General features: G+C 37.5%; 1 protein-coding gene across 1 annotated transcript in view; it reads left to right on the top strand.

Moving 5' to 3' along the window:
- The window catches only part of CDH6 (cadherin 6), a 59,544-nt gene that overhangs the window by 25,734 nt on the left and 13,815 nt on the right, over nucleotides 1-19,995 (top strand). Inside the window, exons 3-8 of the mRNA XM_090276204.1 lie at nucleotides 1,777-2,071; nucleotides 5,055-5,174; nucleotides 7,115-7,282; nucleotides 9,450-9,637; nucleotides 11,516-11,769; nucleotides 17,714-17,850. Of these exons, the coding sequence (XP_090132330.1) occupies nucleotides 1,777-2,071; nucleotides 5,055-5,174; nucleotides 7,115-7,282; nucleotides 9,450-9,637; nucleotides 11,516-11,769; nucleotides 17,714-17,850 (1,162 nt within the window). The remainder of the gene's footprint in view (nucleotides 1-1,776; nucleotides 2,072-5,054; nucleotides 5,175-7,114; nucleotides 7,283-9,449; nucleotides 9,638-11,515; nucleotides 11,770-17,713; nucleotides 17,851-19,995) is intronic.

The raw sequence follows: 19,995 nt of genomic DNA, 5'->3' as shown, positions 1-19,995 counted from the left end.
TTTGTTTTGTTTTTTGTGGAAAACTGTTATGGCAAATATCATAAATACGGATCACATCCAAAGAGGATTCTTTTCATAAGAGAGTTCAGGAAAGCTAAAGTAAATAAAGTCAAGTACAATCTTGGACTGTAGGCATTCACAGTCTTTCATATGTTATGGGCATTGGATGACTCCAAGAAAGAGGCAGAATATGAAGTATTTCCCAAACTTCTTGGACCATGGAACCACTTTGCATCAGCATTTTGTATAAGTGATATTCCATGTGACACACTTTTAGAAAAGCAGGGTTACATTATTTTTACAAATCCCTTTATGGCCCTGGAACTCTAATTTCAAATGCGTGTCTAGACGCTACTCTGAGTGTGCCACACAGCATTAATCAGGAGGCCACAAACTGTGTTTTCCTCTTGCTATTGTGGCCATAGCCTTTGTAACGTGGCCAACTTCTATTTAGACAAAGTTGAAATAGGGTAAAGATTAGCAGCCTTCCCACTGAAAGTACTTGCTGTATGCAGCTGATATTTATAAGTGGGGGTTGAAAATAATTCTCCTTGATTGAAAGGGGTGAAGGGATTAGTTAAAGAATGTCTAAGAAGGACCCATGGACATGGACATAGTGTTGGGACTGACTATGGAAGTGGGGGGCGGGCTGGGTTGAGGGGGGCAAAGGGGAAAAATTTGGTACAACTATAATAGCATAAACAGTAAATCATTAATACAAAAATAAAAGAAACAAAATATAAATAAAATTTTTTGAAAATTTGTAAGCGGGTTAGATTGAAAAACCTATGAGATACTGGAGACCTATAAGATGCTGCCTAAACCTCTGCTGAAGTGGGAAAAGGGGAACACAGGAAGTAACAGGAAGTCAACACTTTGGAAATAATCTTTGGGGTGGGTAACATGGGCTCCTTTCCAAGTTACAGTCCTCCTCTTCCACTGCAACGTTATCTTCACATTCATGTAATTAATCCTTTGCCCGCACCCATCACACTGGCTGTTGATCTTATTACCTTCAGGAGCAGGAGGCCCACTAGTTCCTAAAGCAGACTATTCCATTTTAGGCTGGCTCTATGTTTTAGAAGGTCCTTTCCCACGTTCAACTAAAATCTAATTGATAAATATTCTTATTTCAAGTGACCTTGTACATTATCTAGTCAGGGGGATTTCAAGGCAAAGTCCATAGCAGCGCTTAAGATGTTTTTTAAATGCTTCGAGTTGAATTTCGTTCACTGATTCACAGATAACTACATAAGTTTCATATCTATGTAGAAAATTGATTATAATCTCCATCATATTAGGCTCAACGAGATTTATTAGCTCCCCTGAATTCAGTATAGAGGCAGAATGTACTCAGGTCTGTCTGATTTAAAAACCAAAATCCTTTTCTCAATAACATATTGCTTCTCTAGTGTGCCTGTGTACATAAAGTGAGGAGGAGAGTATATTAGTTGAATCTAAAAGCTGTAGTGAAAATAGCTTCATTCCAGCCAATCCCATATGACCTTGGGCATCTTGTGATTGCTCTGGCTTTTAGTTTTCCATTCTTCAAAATAAGGATTATTAAATTTTCTCCAAGCTCTGTTCCAATTCTGGAAAGTTCTATGATTATAAGGAAATGTGTTCGTTAATGAATGGTATATTAAAATTTAAGTAATAGTGAAAGAAAAAACTGCATCCCTTAGAAAGGATTGAATGAAAACACTCATAGTAAAGATAAACAGTTAAGGACCACCTGTTTGACTTTTACTTTCTTTAATTTTTTTTCTACACTAGTTACATTCAGACATGGATAGAGGAGATGGATCACTTAAATATATCCTTTCAGGAGATGGAGCAGGCGATCTCTTCATTATCAATGAAAACACAGGGGATATCCAGGCCACCAGGCGGCTGGACAGGGAAAAAAAACCTGTTTACTCCCTTCGAGCTCAAGCTGTCAACAGAAGGACAGGGATACCTGTGGAGCCCGAGTCTGAATTTATCATCAAGATCCATGACATCAATGACAATGAACCGATATTCACCAAGGAGGTTTACACGGCCACTGTTCCCGAAATGTCTGACGTCGGTGAGTGAGATGTGATTTCAACCATACCCGGTTTCTCCTCTCGTACATCAACTAAATAAAGGCCCTGAGTGAAATGTACCGAGTTGAATAAATATAGATGCTACATTCTAAAACTATCATATTTCAATCTGTATGTCCTCTGGGTAAGTACCCCCGTGTTTCCTAATGTCATTCTAGTCTCATTTTATTATTGTTTTTAAGAAAACTCTATTTCCTCTAAAGGTGAGGGTATGGGAAGCGGCAGCGTGAGAGTAGGGAAAAGAAAGAGAGACCATCTCACCTACTTTTCTCCCATTCTAAGCTCCCGTTCTGTTTCTTGGGCTGGGAAACAACGGCCTTCTCTCCTTCTCTTAGCCCGTATTGGCCTTAGGCTTCAAGTAAGAGTCTCCCCAGGAAAACGAAAGCCTGGCTTTACAGTCCAGACTCAAGAGTCATGACTGCTGCTTTAAGTGACTATATTTAGAGAAGAGAGATTCAAAGAAAACTGTTTTTTAATCCATAAAAAATATGCAGAGGATATCTAGGGGGTAGAGCCTTCACTAATTGGTGGAAAATAAGAGACTTTCATGACATTAATATGGTAACTTAATATTTTGTGTGCAGTTCTCCTAATTTTAAAGTTAGTATGTGTGCATTTAATTTGTTTAGACTGGGAGAAGGTAAACAGAATTTCAGCTAAGAAAAAGAAACCTACTGACATCACTCTTAGCCCTATTAACACACGTCATGGGTGACAATGACAAATATTAAACTACTCATGTAAAGGTTATTTTAATTTTCACTCAGTGTCAAATTCAAAACGGCTAAATTACATAATAAACATGTTTCTGTAATTCTGAGTCATACATCAGAGCTGTTTCAGTTCACAGTTCCAAGACTTTGAAAATATGTAATCTATGGAAATGATTGTAAAACATCTAAATTCTCCTCAGGAAGTCGTTGCTCATCTCATTACTTGAAGCCACTTTGTTTTGTTTAAAAAATCACAGATCATCACCAGGCGAAGAGGAGGATTAGAATTCTTTTAAGAGGAAGATTTGTTAGAAATAATATTTTTCCACTAGGTGGTAAAAGACAGGAAGAATTAACAACGGATAGTCTTGTCATCAGCGCCACCCAGGGCAACAATAAGCAGATGCGCAAGGTGCCACCGTACACCAAGAGGGGTGCCATTGACTTCTGAAGCCATTATAGAATTAAATCTGTAATGCAGATGTTTGGGGGCAGCTGACAGAAACATGTTTTGAGAAAGGGAAGGTTTTTTCTAAATTGCACGCAGGCACAGTCATATTGACATTCACTACTATCATAAGTTAATATGTCATTATTCTGATACAGAGAGGCATCTTAAAGAAATTACATAAAGAAACAACAGAGTGGTACAAATGAACTTTGGTGTCAAACAGACCTGAGTTTGAAGTTTTCTCTACTCATAAGCAGCACTGTGGCATTTGGTCAATGACTTGATTTCTCTGATCCTCCAGTTTTATATCTATAAAAAATAAATAACGAATGTCAACTTTAAGCTCTTTCATGAAGACAAAAGAAGAAACCAAGTGCAGAGCCCCCGATACAATATCGAGTAACTCCCAGGTGCTTAAAACATCCAGGCAGTTATATTCTAAAAGCTATTAAATGGTGTATTGATGTCAAATAAGAACACGTTTGTTGACTTCTACTAGCTCTCACTCTAAAATCACACGATATTCTCATTGTCCCAACTCCCTCACTAAATTAAAAGGATGCATGCTCTAGCTCATGCACCAACATGCCACATCCAGAGCATGCAACCTTAACACAGCACAATATATTGATATTTGTTCAATAAATGTATTCTAGTATTCCCTAAACATAACTTCCCTGCCCTGCTCATGGACAGGAGAACCTTGGCAGTATACTTACTATTTATTGAATCAGGATACCAAAGTCAGTCATAAAATGGTCTTAATCAGAGAATCTTACCCTTTTTGGAAGTCACAGACCCCTTTGAGAATCAGATAAGAATCTATGGAACTTCTCTGCAGTGAAATATACATGCAAACATATACATAAAAATTTGCATGGAATTTTATGGGAGTTCAGGATACTTCAAAGATTATTAGGTGACTGAGGTCCCTGAAATAAGAATGCTGATATAAAACATCATATTTTTCTTTGTACATTTAATTACAATCATGTTTTGGTATTATGGGTTCCAGTTGTGTATCCTCTGCTCTTTCAATTAATTCTTTATTTAATCTAAAACAACCTCTTTTAAGGTGCAAGGCCTTTCAATCTTTTAGAATTATCAGGTAGAGTGACAACTTAGGATCCTTTTATTTGCCAGTAACAGAAAATGCAATTCAAACTAGTTGAAACAATAGAAGTCTTGTCGGTCACATTACCAAAGTCCAGAAATGAAATGGGCTTTAGACATGGTTTGATTGGGATTCAGCTATTTCTCCTTAACTCTTTGTCCTGGTCTGCTTTGTTCTCAGGCTGCCATCTCCAAGGTCACCAGATACGCTGCTGTATTTGCAGGCCCCTCTGCACATTACAGTCCAGGAGAAAGAGCACCTATGACACAAAATCTCCAGCAAAATCATGAGTGGCCCCCTCATTGGACAACCCCTAAACTAACCCCTCTGGACAAACTAGTGCAAGATTCGGATTGACTTGGGCCTGGATAACTTAAAAGCAGCAGCATACCAAGAATCCAGTCAAATCCCACCCTTAGAGATGGACTGAAATCAGTTCTACCCTACATTATGATCATCCCCATGCTTCCTTATAACCTAATCCTTACAGTATTTATAAATGGTGTCCACATTCCTTCAGAGTGAGAAAGCCAAGGCTGTTTAACCTAGCATACTGTTGAAGTTCCCCACACCCATGCCATGATAGTTTCCTACAAAAGTAAGATCATGTTTTCTCTTTATGTGTGCATAGCTAGGATCTGTAATGGGCCCTTAATATATTTTCAATTCATGTTCTGTCATTACAGGCACATTTGTTGTCCAAGTCAATGCAACCGATGCTGATGATCCAACGTACGGGAACAGCGCTAAAGTTGTCTATAGCATCCTGCAGGGGCAGCCCTACTTTTCAGTTGAATCAGAAACAGGTTGGAATTCCTTTTCGATCTTCTTACACTGTGTAATTGGCATGCTCAGCTGAGCTAGCATATTTTTTAATAAAAGCAATCAATGTGATTGAATTTTTTAGATTTGTCTGCTAGACACCAGTGTTATATTTATAAACATAACATCCAAATCATTTTAATCAAGAAACTTGACAGTGGATCTTTTACCCACTATTTTTATATATGATATATTCAGAAGAAAAAAAAACACACACACACATTGCTTTATTTTTTTCTTCCAATTTGGGATGAAGCTAAAAGACCAATCCCTTCTGATAGCCATTTCGGCTGCTGACAACTATTCCAATTCTTCTTTTTCTATTCATTTGCAGTTTTCTACTATTCTCTGAAGCTAGCTGTAGCCATATGACTTCTCGGGGCCAATGAAATGTGGCAGTGATGGGAGTTAGTCCCAAGTGGAGCTTTTAGACCTGCTGTACAATCCATCACATCCCCTTCCACATGTCGCAGTGGTCCTGGGGGGAGCCAGTGCTGAGATGCCTCTCCCGCCCAGAAATCTGAGAGATTTACTGAGTATAGTTTCTGCTGGCCTGCTCAGATTATGTGCAAACTTTAGTTGCGTTAAGCCACCAAGATTTTGCATTGTTCCTCGTCACCCATTGTTTACGCTGTCCAGACTGAAACAGTCCTAATAAAGTGAATTGCCTGAATGGAGTTCTTTTTTCCACATCTCACTTTCGTGCACTTTCCCCACAAAGTAGCATACTCTCTTGTGATGGATTATTTTAGCAAATATCATTTGAAATGTCTAGTAAATGCTATACTTATTTTTGTTATCATAATAGGAGTCGAGTTCCTTTTAAACATTTTTCAAGCACCCATTATTAGCAGAAACCAAACCTTCTTAAGTGACTCTGTGCAGTTGGAAAGCGATGTGCTAAAAGGACAATAAGCTTGAAAAGAAGAAAAAAGTATGCTGAGTTTACAAACAATGAGGATGAAAAAATTAGAATTATTCAACTTAAAGAACAGAAGGCAAAGATATTTAAATAGAGAAAGACTGTTATTTGGAGAATAAAACACAGCTACACTTCCACTAACGCGAGGACTATTGGAGTAAAGCTGACATGTTGTCAGATATTCAAGTTAAATTTTTTTTTAATTACTTTCAGCTTCATAGTAGTTCAGCACTGGAATGTGCTGCCACATTATAAGCCTTCTCCAGGGATTTTTGAAAGAATGTTGTTAATTTAAGCATGAAGCCTACCGAAAGATTAGGCAGACTTTCAGAAGTTCATCCAAGTCATTATTTTATAACTACCTAACAACAGAGGTAAACCTCACCTAACTTAAGCCTGTGGGTCACTGCTGGGACCAGTTGAACTAATGTTCACATTAGCTTTAGGAAAACTTAAATTCTCTTGGGTCATACAAGATGATGATTATGAAAGAACTGGTGCTGGGTTTTTTTTTTTAAACCATAGCTTTGTGGTTTAGAAAATCCTCAGAACATTCATTACGGTGGGCATATTTGCTGAGCAATTAGCCAGGTCAGTAAAGTGAAACTTGAGTCAGTTCATAATGGCTTTCATACCAATTTCCTCAGAATATACCTAAATCTATCAAGCAGCTCCAGTAGTATACCACTCTACTACATGCCAAGTTATAGTTTTCCGTGTCATCTTATAGCACTTAATATTTATACTGCTTAACAGTCTCTGCTGTTGCAGGAGTTGACTTATTGTCCTCATATTGTAGGTGTTTCTTTTTAATCTTTCTCCCTATGTGGTTTTAACTTCCTTCATTATAAAGGTTACCTATAATCATGTTTATGTCAGCCATGACATCTGCGTAGTGTTCTGCATATGGTGGGTGACAATCCATGTGTGCTTGCATAAATAAATGATTCCACAAAATATTTTTTATATATTCATTTCCACTTCTGAATTTCATATCCATAGGTATCATCAAGACAGCTTTGATCAACATGGATCGAGAAAACAGGGAGCAGTACCAAGTGGTGATTCAAGCCAAGGACATGGGCGGCCAGATGGGGGGATTATCCGGGACCACCACAGTGAACATCACACTGACGGACGTCAATGACAATCCTCCCCGGTTTTCCCAGAGTAGGAACATTTCATTGACGACTTTCTTCGGTGCACTTTTGTAAAACTTTAAACTGAAGAATGATATTTATTTTTTATTTTTGTTATTAATTGTCAAAATTCATGAACTTAGTAATAACTGGCACTTTGATTAAGAATGAGTTGACAACGCTTCCACTCAGTAGATGTGAACGTTTGTGTTCCTGAATTGGTAATTAGCTGAGCGATTTCTGATATGGCTGTCATTGTAAAAGCAACATCATTGTTTTATTTTTCCTTATTAAAAAGAAAACCATGGACATAAATTTGCTTGCGCAGAACATATGTATACAAGCAGGCTGCTATTTGTTAGGAAGAATTTGGTTTTATATTTTGTGAATTTAATCAACCATGTAATCTCTTCTAAATCCTCACGAAGCTTTGTAAGAGGAGGATTTATCATTTTACTGTTTCTAAAAATATATTTGTGCAAATCACTATGTACTTAATCTATTTGTACTCATAAATAGTTTTCTACATTACGGTTAATTGAGATCCTGAAAGCCATCTCCAAAATCATTAACTCTCGTGATTATATAGGAAGGAAGAAGAACAAAACAACATTCATAAATGCCCACTTTGTGTCAAGCAGTGCACTAGCCCCTTTCACGAAGAGTACCTCAGGTGGGCACTGGTTTTAATGTCATTTTGCTTCCAGGGACAAAATTCCTTTCTGACCATGGCCCTCCTAAGAAAATTACCTGAGTCCTGTCTTCCAGGAGAAAATAGCTGCCAGTTACTAAAAAGAAAACCCACTGACTCAATCATGGCATTTTTTTAAAGCCAGTCAGGTAATTTGGGCTTCTTTTATAATGAAGATACACATGGATCAACAGGAAATAGTTCTATTCTTTCTTTTTTTCAACTAATTAATCACTGTTAACTAAATGCAAAAACAGAATAGCTAACTAATTTCTGATTTAATAGGTATGACAAAGGTTTTAGGAACCCTTAAAGATCCCCCAGAGGCCTAAACTAAAAATATCAGGATTACCACCAATACTTAACCCCAAAACCTCCTTTTCCATATGGAACATAAAAGGACTGAGGACACCTAGATTCCACAGGTCACTTACCTCACTGTGCTCTCTCCTTGGATAGCCTGAGATCATTAGTGGGTAATGTAATGTACCAAGGCCATGGAGGGGAGAATAAAGAAAGGGGTAGGATGCACCCCAAATGGGAGTTGAATACACCAGATAAAAACTTGGCCAGTTATCATTTTACCAAGGATGAGCCCAATACTTTGTGAATTAATACTATTGAAGGACAATATTCTAGTGGTGTCATAGTCTAAATTTTTTCCAAACAATTTTCATGAATGGTTGGCAAAATGTATTGGATGAGGGAAGAATAAGTTTGTTTTACTTCCTTTTTTTTTTTTCTTTTGGCCCTTAGTACATGCTGGCCTAGCAGATCTAAATTGAAACTCACATGTAGTTCCCTGAAACGAATATTGCAACATGAGGACATGAGCAAAGTGTCTATGAAATATAGAATTTTTAATTAAGAGTATAAATTCAAGAATGGGAAAAACCTATGAACAGAAAAAACAGGATAATAAAGCTTAAAATAAAACACAATCAAAAGAAAAAATGGAAGAGCTTTATCTCTCAATAAATTTATCTACATTCCTAACTGTGACTAGACCAGCTCCATGTTTGAGCAAATGACTGCTAGGATACATTCTCTAAATTGCTGTAATTTATTTTCACCTTCAGTTATTATTAGCAATGACAGAAATAACTTTTAAAATAATACCTAGTAATTGGCTTAAAGTCACAGTTCAGGTTAAATTCTTTTCCATTCTTTCAGCTAGATTACATTAGCAGAAGGCTTTGAAACCTGCCCCCTCCTCTAACAGTTCAGTCTTTCTCACAATCACACCATAAACTTGGAAGCCTATTTACAGGACAAGAAAAGTGTTCACCCTTTGCAAACAGTATAAAATAAAAGAAATATTCTTAACAGTCATGAAAGTAAAGATGTAAGGAGAACAGGGATAGGGCAGCATTTATTATTTTAAAGAAAGCACAAATCTGCCTGCATCCATGGTGATGTCTGAAAGAAGTGCTAGAAAATGGGTTTTGTTTATCTTATGATAGAGTGTCCTTAGTCCGTGGTTTTTTATCTTTCTGGTGATTAATAGGTACATACCAGTTTAACACCCCTGAATCTTCTCCACCGGGTACGCCAATTGGCAGCATCAAAGCCAGCGATGCCGACGTCGGAGAAAATGCTGCAATTCGGTACAGCATCACAGAGGGAGAGGGGCTGGACATGTTCGATGTCATCACTGACCAGGAAACCCAAGAAGGGATTATAACTGTCAAAAAGGTAATGCCGTTGGTTAAATGCCATACAAAGGAACACCATTATGCTCCTCCGCTCCCCAGGTCCCTGGGGGAAATTATGTCTCATACGAGCGTCCCTCTAGATTCTCGTTTACTAATTCGTTTTTCAAAACATCAAGTCTAATTCCACTGAGATCTCTTTGGTTGATTTTTAGGGGCCCTCAACAGTCTCATGAATTCATTAATTCCATACTTTCAATGCATTTTTATTAAAGACCTCCTAAGTAAATAACTAATATAAGCAAATGATATACATAAGGTATATAAAATAAATAATATAAGTTAAATGGAAAAGCAGTGCCGGACACTGTTCTAGATGCTAGAGGTTTGATGGTTGATTCAATAGGATGGTCTCTGCTCTCCTAGAACTTCTAATGTAGGAAAAAAAGAGACAAAGAAGCAAATAAACAAATGCGTAACTACGAATTCTGACACATGCTTTGAAGAAAAAGAGTAATACACGCAGTGATAACAATGACCTTAATTAGAGAGACAATGTAAAGACTACAAAATAAATTAATAAAAATTTCCTATGAGACGATATAAAGACCACAAAAATAAATTAACACAAATTTCCTACACGCTCTTTAGCTACTTTGTGGAACACAATAATAAATGTTTTATATTCTGAATCCCTATTGTCCCCTAGGCACTTATTCACCATTTATCACACACAGAAGTGTGGCCAACATTAAACACCAATAAACTGTTTGCTTCAAAGCTACAAATAGTATTAATTTTCATTATTTTTTTATTGATTTTACATTTATCAATATTTTCTCTCTTCTTTAGCACAGTTATATTTGCTGGAATATATAAGTATAGAAAAATGTAAATAGCAAGACAATGTTTCCTTCTTAAGTTTTGAATTACAGGTCTTAATAACTGGAAACACAATAAAACATGTTTAAGTGACACTCAGACCAATGTTTTACACTATAACGTAATTAGGAAGCCCATTAGTGTGCATTAACCTTTTTAATTTTTCTGGGGCCTTATCAGATTCAAGCTGAAATTTTGCCAAGCCGACTAAATCACATTCACTAACGTCTTGATTAATTGTGTTTCTAGTGAGCCTTGTCATATTATTATCTAAAACTAAAAGTCAGCAATAAGCATTTGCGTTCACTATGTCTCCAGAAGCAAAGATACTTTTCTTAAAGACCTCTGACAACAATGATCATTACTTTCTTTGGCAAGTAATTAGCCCAATGCCCTTATCAAGATAACACTTGGAATATTTTATCACCTCTTGCAAAAAAAAAAGAAAAACACCATTTTTAATTTATTTCATCTGAATGAGGAATAAGGAATGGTGGTTCTCAATTCTGGCTGCACATGAGAATCACTCAGGGAGGTGTTTAAAAGTGTAGATTCTTATTCTCCCTCCCCCGGACATTTTGGTTTAATGATCCAGTGTGGGGCTCAGATACTGGGAAATTTTAAATACTCATTTGGTGTCCAGTTAAAGCCCGATGTGACTGCATCAGACCCAGAATAATTACCACATATTTGCCAACTTGCCCCTGGTGTGGCTCCCTCTAGCCACGTGGAAGAATTTATTTTCAAGGGTGTTTAACGTATTCCTGCTTCCAGGTCCCCTTTCCTGACCATCACACCCGGCACCCCTGCACCCACTTTCAAGGCAACAGCGGGCACAGTTTCAACCCATGCCTTCATCAGGACTGTGTGCCATCTGAACTCCTACGCCTCTACCCAACATCGCACTGTGGAGCGATGTCTCTAAGCAATACAGTCCTCTTCATTTATCAGTGCTTTGCACTAAAAATAGTTTATGTCTTGACTTCCTGTGTCTTGGGTGCTTTAAATATGTCACTTCTCCCTTCCTCTCCCCTCTAAGCTTTTGGACTTTGAGAAGAAGAAAGTGTACACCCTCAAAGTGGAGGCCTCCAACCCTCATGTGGAGCCCCGCTTTCTCCACCTGGGGCCATTCAAAGACTCAGCCACGGTGAGAATCATGGTGGAAGATGTAGATGAGCCCCCCGTCTTCAGCAAACTGGCCTATGTCCTGCAAATAAGAGAAGATGCTCAGATAAACACAACAGTAGGCTCAGTCACAGCCCAAGACCCGGATGCTGCCAGGAATCCTATCAAGTAAGCAAGCACACTTCTGCGGCACGTCTCTTTCATAAAAGTTTCAGGTGATATATATGCAAATATCTGTCTGCAAGTTGAAAAAGATGAATCCTTTTTATCCAATTCGACAATACTGTCTTCCTGAAAAACTACTCTAAACAGCACCTTTTGTTTTAATTTGGAAGTGTTCATTTTATTCTTCAATCTTGTTTTCTTTTTTTAATCATTGTTTATTGTTATTCTATTACACTTGTCCCAAGTTTTCCCCCTTTGCCCTCCACCCATCCCACTCCCACTCCTGCAGTCAATTCCCACACTGTTGTCCATGTTCGTGGGTCATTCACACATGTTTTCTGTCTAGTCCCTTCCCTTTCTTCCCACCATTATCCTCCTCCCCACTTCCCCTCTGGTCACTTTCAGTCTGTTCCCCATATCAATGCCTGTGGTTCTATTTTGCTCATTAGTTTATTTTGTTCATTAAATTCCTCTTATAGGTAAGATCATATGGTATTTGTCTTTCACCAATTGGCTTATTTCACTTAGCATAATACTCTCCAGTTCCATCCATGCTGTTGCAAAAGGTAGGAGTTCCTTCTTTGTTTCTGCTGCATAGTGTTCCATTGTGTAAATGTACCACAGTTTTCTGATCCACTCATTTACTGATGGGCACTTTAGGCTGTTTCCAGCACTTGGTTATTGTAAAAATAGTGCCACTATGAACACAGGGGTTCATAAATCATTTTGAATTGGTGATTCAGGATCCCTAGGGTACATTCCCAGCAGCAGAATCACTGAATCATAAGGCAGTTCCATTTTTAGTTTTTTAAGGAAATTATATACTGTTTTCCACAGTGACTGCACAAGTCTGCATTCCCACCAACAGTGCACTAAGTTTCCCTTTTCTCTGCATCCTCGCCGGCACTTGTTTGTTGATTCATTAATGATGGCCATTCTTATGGGAGTGAGGTGGTATCTCATTGTGGTTTTAATTTGCATCTCTATGATGGCTACTGAGGTTGAGTATCTTTTCATATGCCTATGGGCCCTCTGTATGTCCTCCTTGGCCTTTTATGTATTTGCTCAACTTAAATATTATTTAAGCAGCAGCATAAACTTTAAAAACATTGAGTGAGACAAGGTAATGCCCCTAAATGGCCCAGGTTTTTGTTTTTGATTTTTAAGGTTGTAAATTTGTTCGAGAGTGGTGTGGAGAAAGCATGTGAGCGTCTGTTTTTCAAGTGTGGAAGACCTAGCATGTAACACTGAGAGGCAGAATTATGCTCCATTTGGATGCGTAATTTCTTTCTTTTGCAGATGTGGATAAAACTGAGACCCGTTTCATGATACATGTCTGTGAAATCCTGGGGAAGTTAATAGAGCTGAATCCAATTTATACTATGTAAGCAAGCTCTATTTTCCCTGTACCTTCCTCACACCTTAGCTGTAAATCATGTTGCAAGAAAAGCCTCATTGCTCTTTGAGACTCAGGTGCCCCAGCCTTCTATCTAGACCTTACCAGGAAAGCAGGAAGGTAAACCAGCCCCCAGCCTTTAGCGTGGAGCATCGTTGCCTAGATGAGAAAAGTGCTAACCCAGAATATCATAGCATAATTGATTCCCCACAAAGCAAGCGAGCAGGCTGAGAAGCTAGAGGAACTCCCCCTAGTGAGTCCACAAATATATTCTAATCAGGGCACCTGCCCCATGCCAGGCATGTTTGAGGCACTGGGGAAACAGAGAACAATACCAGGTCCCAGTCTCATGGAGCTTACATTCTAACTGGAGCAGGTAGAAATAAGCAGCCTATGAATATCATAATATGTCAGGTAAAAATAAACTGTGAGCAGTAAAATAAGACAATAAGGCAGCAACAGGTCTATGGGGAACTATGTTAGGTAGTGCGGTCAGGCTTCACCTTGGTAGGAAGTAATTTGAGTAAATATTTGAGTGAAATGAAGGGATGAACCATGCTGATATCCGGGGGAAGAACATTCCAAGAAGAGGGAAAAGCAAAGGTAAAGTCTGATTGCTTGGCATGCAGAAGGGGTAATATGGAGGCATTTGGAGGTAGAAGAACATGACGGAGGCAGGGTTGGGGGAGGGGTAAGGTATGAAGCCACAGGAAGGTTTGGTGGCCGGTGATGGTGGCAGTCCTACTGGGGTTTTAGGTCCTGGTAAAGACTGGACTTTATTCCAATCGAAGCAGGAAGCCACTGGAGAGCTCTGAGTAGAAGCGTTACCTAACCCCAACTCCTCTTGAAAAGGATCACCCTGGCTGTGCACTGAAGAACGTTGCTGCCGATGAGGCCCTGAGGTTCCAAGGCTGTCATTTTCTGACTTTTTAGTCATTGAGCTCTTTGTTCAAATGAACCCTCGGGCAAGTCCCCCATCTAAAACACAAAGACAGCCCTGCCTTACATTCTGAGAGTAATTGGAAATCCTTGGGAAAACAGACTCTGTTTTTTATCACTCAGTTGGAATATCTAGACTCCTTGAATTGGACTATGGTCAACCCAAAGTAGCCATATGAGAGCTCCATGCATCAGATGTTTCTCCACATGCATCAGTATCATTAATAAGGAAAATGAATGATGGCCTTCACTTGTGTAACACAAATAATATTAAGTGCTTTTATAACTGTTCTCTCATTTGGAGTTTATTCTAAATGCACAAGGAAAAAAATCTTAGCAAGTCAATGTCAAGACCAATGTAAAAGTGTTAGTGCTGGAAGTTTACAAATACAAGCATCTGGTTATCTCTTTGATTGGTCAAGATGTTTTTAATTGAAAGAGATAATATCTTCTGGATAGGGTGTATTTTTATGTCTATTTTGCTTTTTATACCAAATATCATTTTTACCCACTACATTATATTATGTTTTGTCAAAGTAACTAGTTTGTCACACTGGGTTGGCTGACAGATAATTATGAAAGTTTTTTCTGCCAGCCCAATTTGGATTTGTGAATGAATATAGATTTAAGGATAGAAATACATGTAGATATATTGGTATATAAGTATATACTTCAGTGATTCCTTTTATAGGATAAAATTGATTCCTATACTAGGAAGGTACATCCATACATAGTTTTTGGTTATTCAAGGCATACATGTTGAATAACTAGGTGCTAGACAATATGTTAGGTACACAATTAATGCTAGAGAATTCTTCCCCCAAACATTGATATATCATTACACAGGCACAAACCTTTAATTCTTCAATAATATAAAATAATTTCTATCCAATAACTATCACAAATGACCTTTGACTTCCATGAAATGGTCTCATGAAACATCACTATGAATACATATTATAAAAAAGTTACATGCAAACACACTTCCTTCCTAACCCACAAATCTTCCTGACTTGAAGATGCATTAGAAGACCAATTATTGAATCACAGAATACAATAAAGTTTTAGAAAGAAAAAAAAGAGCCACCTAGCAGAATGATCTGTTACAATCATAGTGGGATTGATTACTTTGTTCCTTATCAGTTATGATTACAATTAATGTGACTGGAGAGTAAATGGCCTGGATATAAATTGGAAATACTTTGAAAAGAAAAACAACAAATAAGTAAGGCTTGTGTGTAAGCACCTTTCCTAAACAATATAGACACTTTAGGTTTTCTATTAATTTTTAAATCTCCCACTAAAGAAAAAATATATGCATTTTGGTATTTATTTTTAAAGAAAAAATAATCATTTTTTCTTTAAAGTCAAAAGCTGCCTTCAACTAAAAGTTTCTCACCCCATTTCCCCCTTTATTTAGAGGCTTGATGGGAAAACACAATTACTTGTAAAACTTAAAACTATAACAAGAAGAAAAGAAACAAAGAACAAGAGAAGATTGCTGCTGTATATAATTTTAACAGCTTGTAAAGGCAGTGAGCAACATGTCTTTTTTCATAAGGAAAAAATATATTTGTAGGTCATTGTTAGATTTCTTACAAAGTTATGACTATTGAAATCTTCTTTTTGGTTATTAATTATATGCTATAGATATTTATCATTCTCAGATTAAAAATGAAGAAAGGTGATCCATCAAGTTCAATGCTGTTGCCTAAGTTCTTAATAAATGTTGATTCATGACATAAATGGAAAAAAACAATAGCTGTTTCATCTGTTTCAATCCCTTTGATAATAAAACATTAGGTTTATATAACTTAAAACAAAAATTCTAACCCAACTTGATATACATCCATTATGATCTTCATTCATTCTCTTTAAAATCTGGCTTTTATAGCCTACGGTAATAGGCTATCTGTTTTATTTTGACTCCTGCTAAATGACAAAAATAGATTTTATTAAGATATAATAGATTGTTTATTATAATTCACTAGTTATATTTTAAAACAAAATAATTAAAGAGAATATTGGACATTATACACTCTTGCAAGTTAGTAAAAAGGGTTTATTTTTCTTAGAGCATTCATAATAATTTTATATATGTATGACTAATTAGGTCATTTACTTAAATTGTATTTCTACTGAGCTGACATTTTTAAATCACCTACCATGATATAAATTTTGAAAACCCAACTGAAATGGGCAGTTTTTATTCCTAATGACCTTAACATATCAACTTCCTTCTGAGTTTTCTCTTTAACATTCCCTGCATAAAACACAGTGTACACATATGCCCCCTTACACAGCTATTCCAAAAACTAGCAATCAATTTATAAAGAAGATAACAGTTCTCCAAATCTGCTAGTCTTGCACCAGTTTCAGTGTGGAAGACTCTGTCCTTCTTTGGTTTCTAAGAGACCACACTCTCCTTAAATATTTATCAGGTCCCTCCTCTGTGCTGTGCACTGTTCTGGTTCTTGTGCACCTCTGATGTCCTGTTCATCCTTTAAGTGATTCTGTCCTCAGTATTTTTGTCCCTTCCTTGGACACTCTCTTGCTAGACAGTTGAATGGGAAATCTAGGTTGTCAGTCCAGATCTTCATCTTGAGCTTCAGGCTAGATACCTTTTTCCAGACGTTTGCTTGGTCTTTAAGCCCTAATATATCAAAACTAGAACTTACGATCTTCCCCAAATCCTGTTCTTCACAAACACCTGTGAGTTTGTGTGAGCACTACCCCACCAATCTCCTTGATTCAACTAGAGATCTTTGTTAAATGTGATTTAGGTTGGGACACTCTCCTGCTTGAAATTCCCCGGTGGAGTCAGATTCCTCTTAGAGTAAATCCCAGCTCCCTCCCACAACCAGCCCGTCCTTCTAGGGTCCAGACTGTGGATGTCCTCCGAAGCTCATCTCCTATCCCCATCTTTTGCCTCACTAGCCTCAGCCACGCTAGCCATCTTTTGCTTCTTTCAACATAACACCTTTCAAAATAAATTATTAAACCTAATAGCAAATAATCCTTAGAACTTATATGCACAACTCATGGACATGAACTAAGAGGGGTGGGATTGCTGGAGGGAAGGAAAGTACTGGGAAGAGGGAAGCAAAGGGGAAAAAAAATGGGACTACTGTAACAACATAATCAATAAAATATACGTAAAATAAATAAATAAAATGCAGAAGGGTAACTATCATACCATGGGATATGAAAGCTAGAATACAATGTACATAAAACTACAGAAAAAAATCATAATAATCCTACTTATTCACACAAATACGCACACATACCTACCCATTAAAGTTTTGAGGTTCTAAACACTTGAGTTAAATTATAACAATCACTATACCTACTTGGTCCAAATTACCATACATACACAAAAATTTCAATGGTGATACTCAAAATCATGCAATTTGTCTAGTGGTTTTACTATTAAGAGCTCAGCTGTCAACAACTAATTTCTCAGACTATTTTGCTTAATTTTAAGTGACAGATACTCCTATATATATGTTACAGGTAGAAAAAGTTTCCTATAACATATTCTTGGAATAATTTTAGGATGTGAGAATAGCAAATACACAGAAAACCTTTTTAAATTCTGCTCTGCCATTTCAGGTATTCTGTTGATCGACACACAGATATGGACAGAATATTCAACATTAATTCTGGAAACGGTTCCATCTTTACATCAAAACTTCTTGACCGGGAAACATTACTGTGGCACAACATTACAGTGATAGCAACAGAGATCAGTAAGTCATCCCCATACCACTGCGCTCCCCGATGGACAGAGGGAGTGTCCCAGCAAGGGTGGGTGAAGCATACCTAAAACTCATCACCATGTATTGAAGACCCCGCTCAATACACATTGAGGGAAAAGAGCCCTGTAATGATTTGCAGTGTGGTCTTTCTAGACATATGCTGGTTCATTCACAAACGAGAGGCCACTGTGGAAGTTCAGCAGTTTAGAAACAACAAAATGGGAAGACATCTGTGTCAACTGGGGTTTAATTAGTACAGGCTGGATTTGACTCCAGAAGCTTACAAATCTGATTACAGAACAGAAGCAGCTGGGGAAGAAAATGGGCGCGTGTTAGACATTGTGTGTGTGGGTAGAAGGATCACATATTTTCTAAAATGTAGGGATTGTTTAGAAATATTTTGGATATTCACCCTGTGGTTTTCTATAGAATTGCTATTCCAAAATTGTAACAGAATTAAGAGATATAAATTTTAACTTTTCCATGGTACACCAAAATGAGCAACACAAACCACCAAGTAATCGATAAAATGTTTAGTATGAATTTTATGTCAGACCCCGTGAAATTTAAGGCGGAGAAAAATAGTGCCAAAGAAATGCTTCAAATAAAATGAATATACACAGTGAAAATCGTGCCATGTAAACACAGGGTATAGAACCAAGTGCATGAAAGAAAAATGATCTTTAAAAAGTTATTTAAATGTTTAAAAATAGGCTTCTAAATTATGGCACATTTTTTGTTGTTTTTTTATTTTAAAAGTACAAAAATTTTATTTTAAAATGTTTAGCTCAGTTGGGTATCTACTGTGAAACATTCCATATCAAATGGTGTATTACAGGAGTATTCTGTGTCAATATAACGCACGCGATTGGAGTGGCTGAAAGACATGGGATAGAATAATAAATAACCAGCATGGACAAAACAAGGCATTGCTTTTTGATAGCAATGAGAACTTCTCATCAGAGATTTGTTACACAGGCATTTGCTTTTCAGAAGTCATGAGGAGGCCCTAATGTGGATACCAATGATAGCGCATACTCAAAGCTGTGACATTATAAAATCATTTCCCACCAAAAAGTACCATTTTCTATAACATCAGGAATTTTTTTTACTAACTATATTTCATATGTATTTTTAAGCTTTGTGTCTAAGATTTTCAGTTTTTAAGATTTAAAGTCTCTGTGATATATATGACATCACTAGTGATGACGACCTTTTAAGACTGCACCTTCAGCAGCTCCAACTTTGGAAGAATCGTGTGAGCAAATTTTCAGATGCAAAGGAGCTTAAGAATCGCCCTTCTTAACTACCTTTGCTGTATCAGAAACCTGGAGCTTAAATCCAGGTCCCTCCCACTCCACAGCCTGTGCGCTTGCCATTTCCTCTATCTGGAGAGCCAGAAATAGTCGTGCGGTTTAATCTTTTCTTCGTTCGTGGCTGTGCAAATGGCATCTCATCAGAGAAGCCATCCCTGGTCATTGCTTTCAAAGTAGCACGTCCATCTCTCTCCAAGTTCTTTGCCCTGTTTAATTTTTCCATAGCATTTACCATCTGACACATTATATATTTATGTGTTTACAGTTTGCTGCCCACACCAGAAGAGAGCTCCCGGAAGCAGAATCTTTGTTGTGTTCCCCATGTGTTCCAGCACCCCAAATAGTGGCTGGCACAACAAGTTAGATATTAGCTGCTCACTAAATGTGTATCAAGTAAATGAACAAATTGACATAGGAGCAGAGTGAATGTAGAAAGCTGAGGTGAGAGACTCCAGCTCCTAATTCTTAGACCAAGAATCTCTCTGTCACATTACCCTGAAGATTGTCACAGAAAACAACCCAAGTGCTTTGTTGATCTCAGGTCCTCAAACATTGACTCTGCTTTATCTTTATCCTAGACGAACAGCCTGAGTGTTGGAGTCAGACAGACCCAAATTTGAATCAAGGCTCTGCTCCTTACTATCACTGGACAAATTACCTGACTTCTCTGTGCTTCAGTTTCCTCACCTGTACAGTGGAGGCAATGATCTTAGAAGTTTGCAAGGATTAAATAAGATAATGTAGCCAAGTGCTTAGCACAATATCTAGCTTTTATTCAGCACTCCAACTAAAGAAACTGAGACCAATAACAATCATTCGT

Source organism: Furipterus horrens, unplaced genomic scaffold (assembly GCF_987537825.1).
Source record: "Furipterus horrens unplaced genomic scaffold, mFurHor1.1.pri manual_scaffold_5, whole genome shotgun sequence".
NCBI classification, from domain to species: domain Eukaryota; kingdom Metazoa; phylum Chordata; class Mammalia; order Chiroptera; family Furipteridae; genus Furipterus; species Furipterus horrens.
This window is presented reverse-complemented; position numbering and strand designations above follow the sequence as displayed.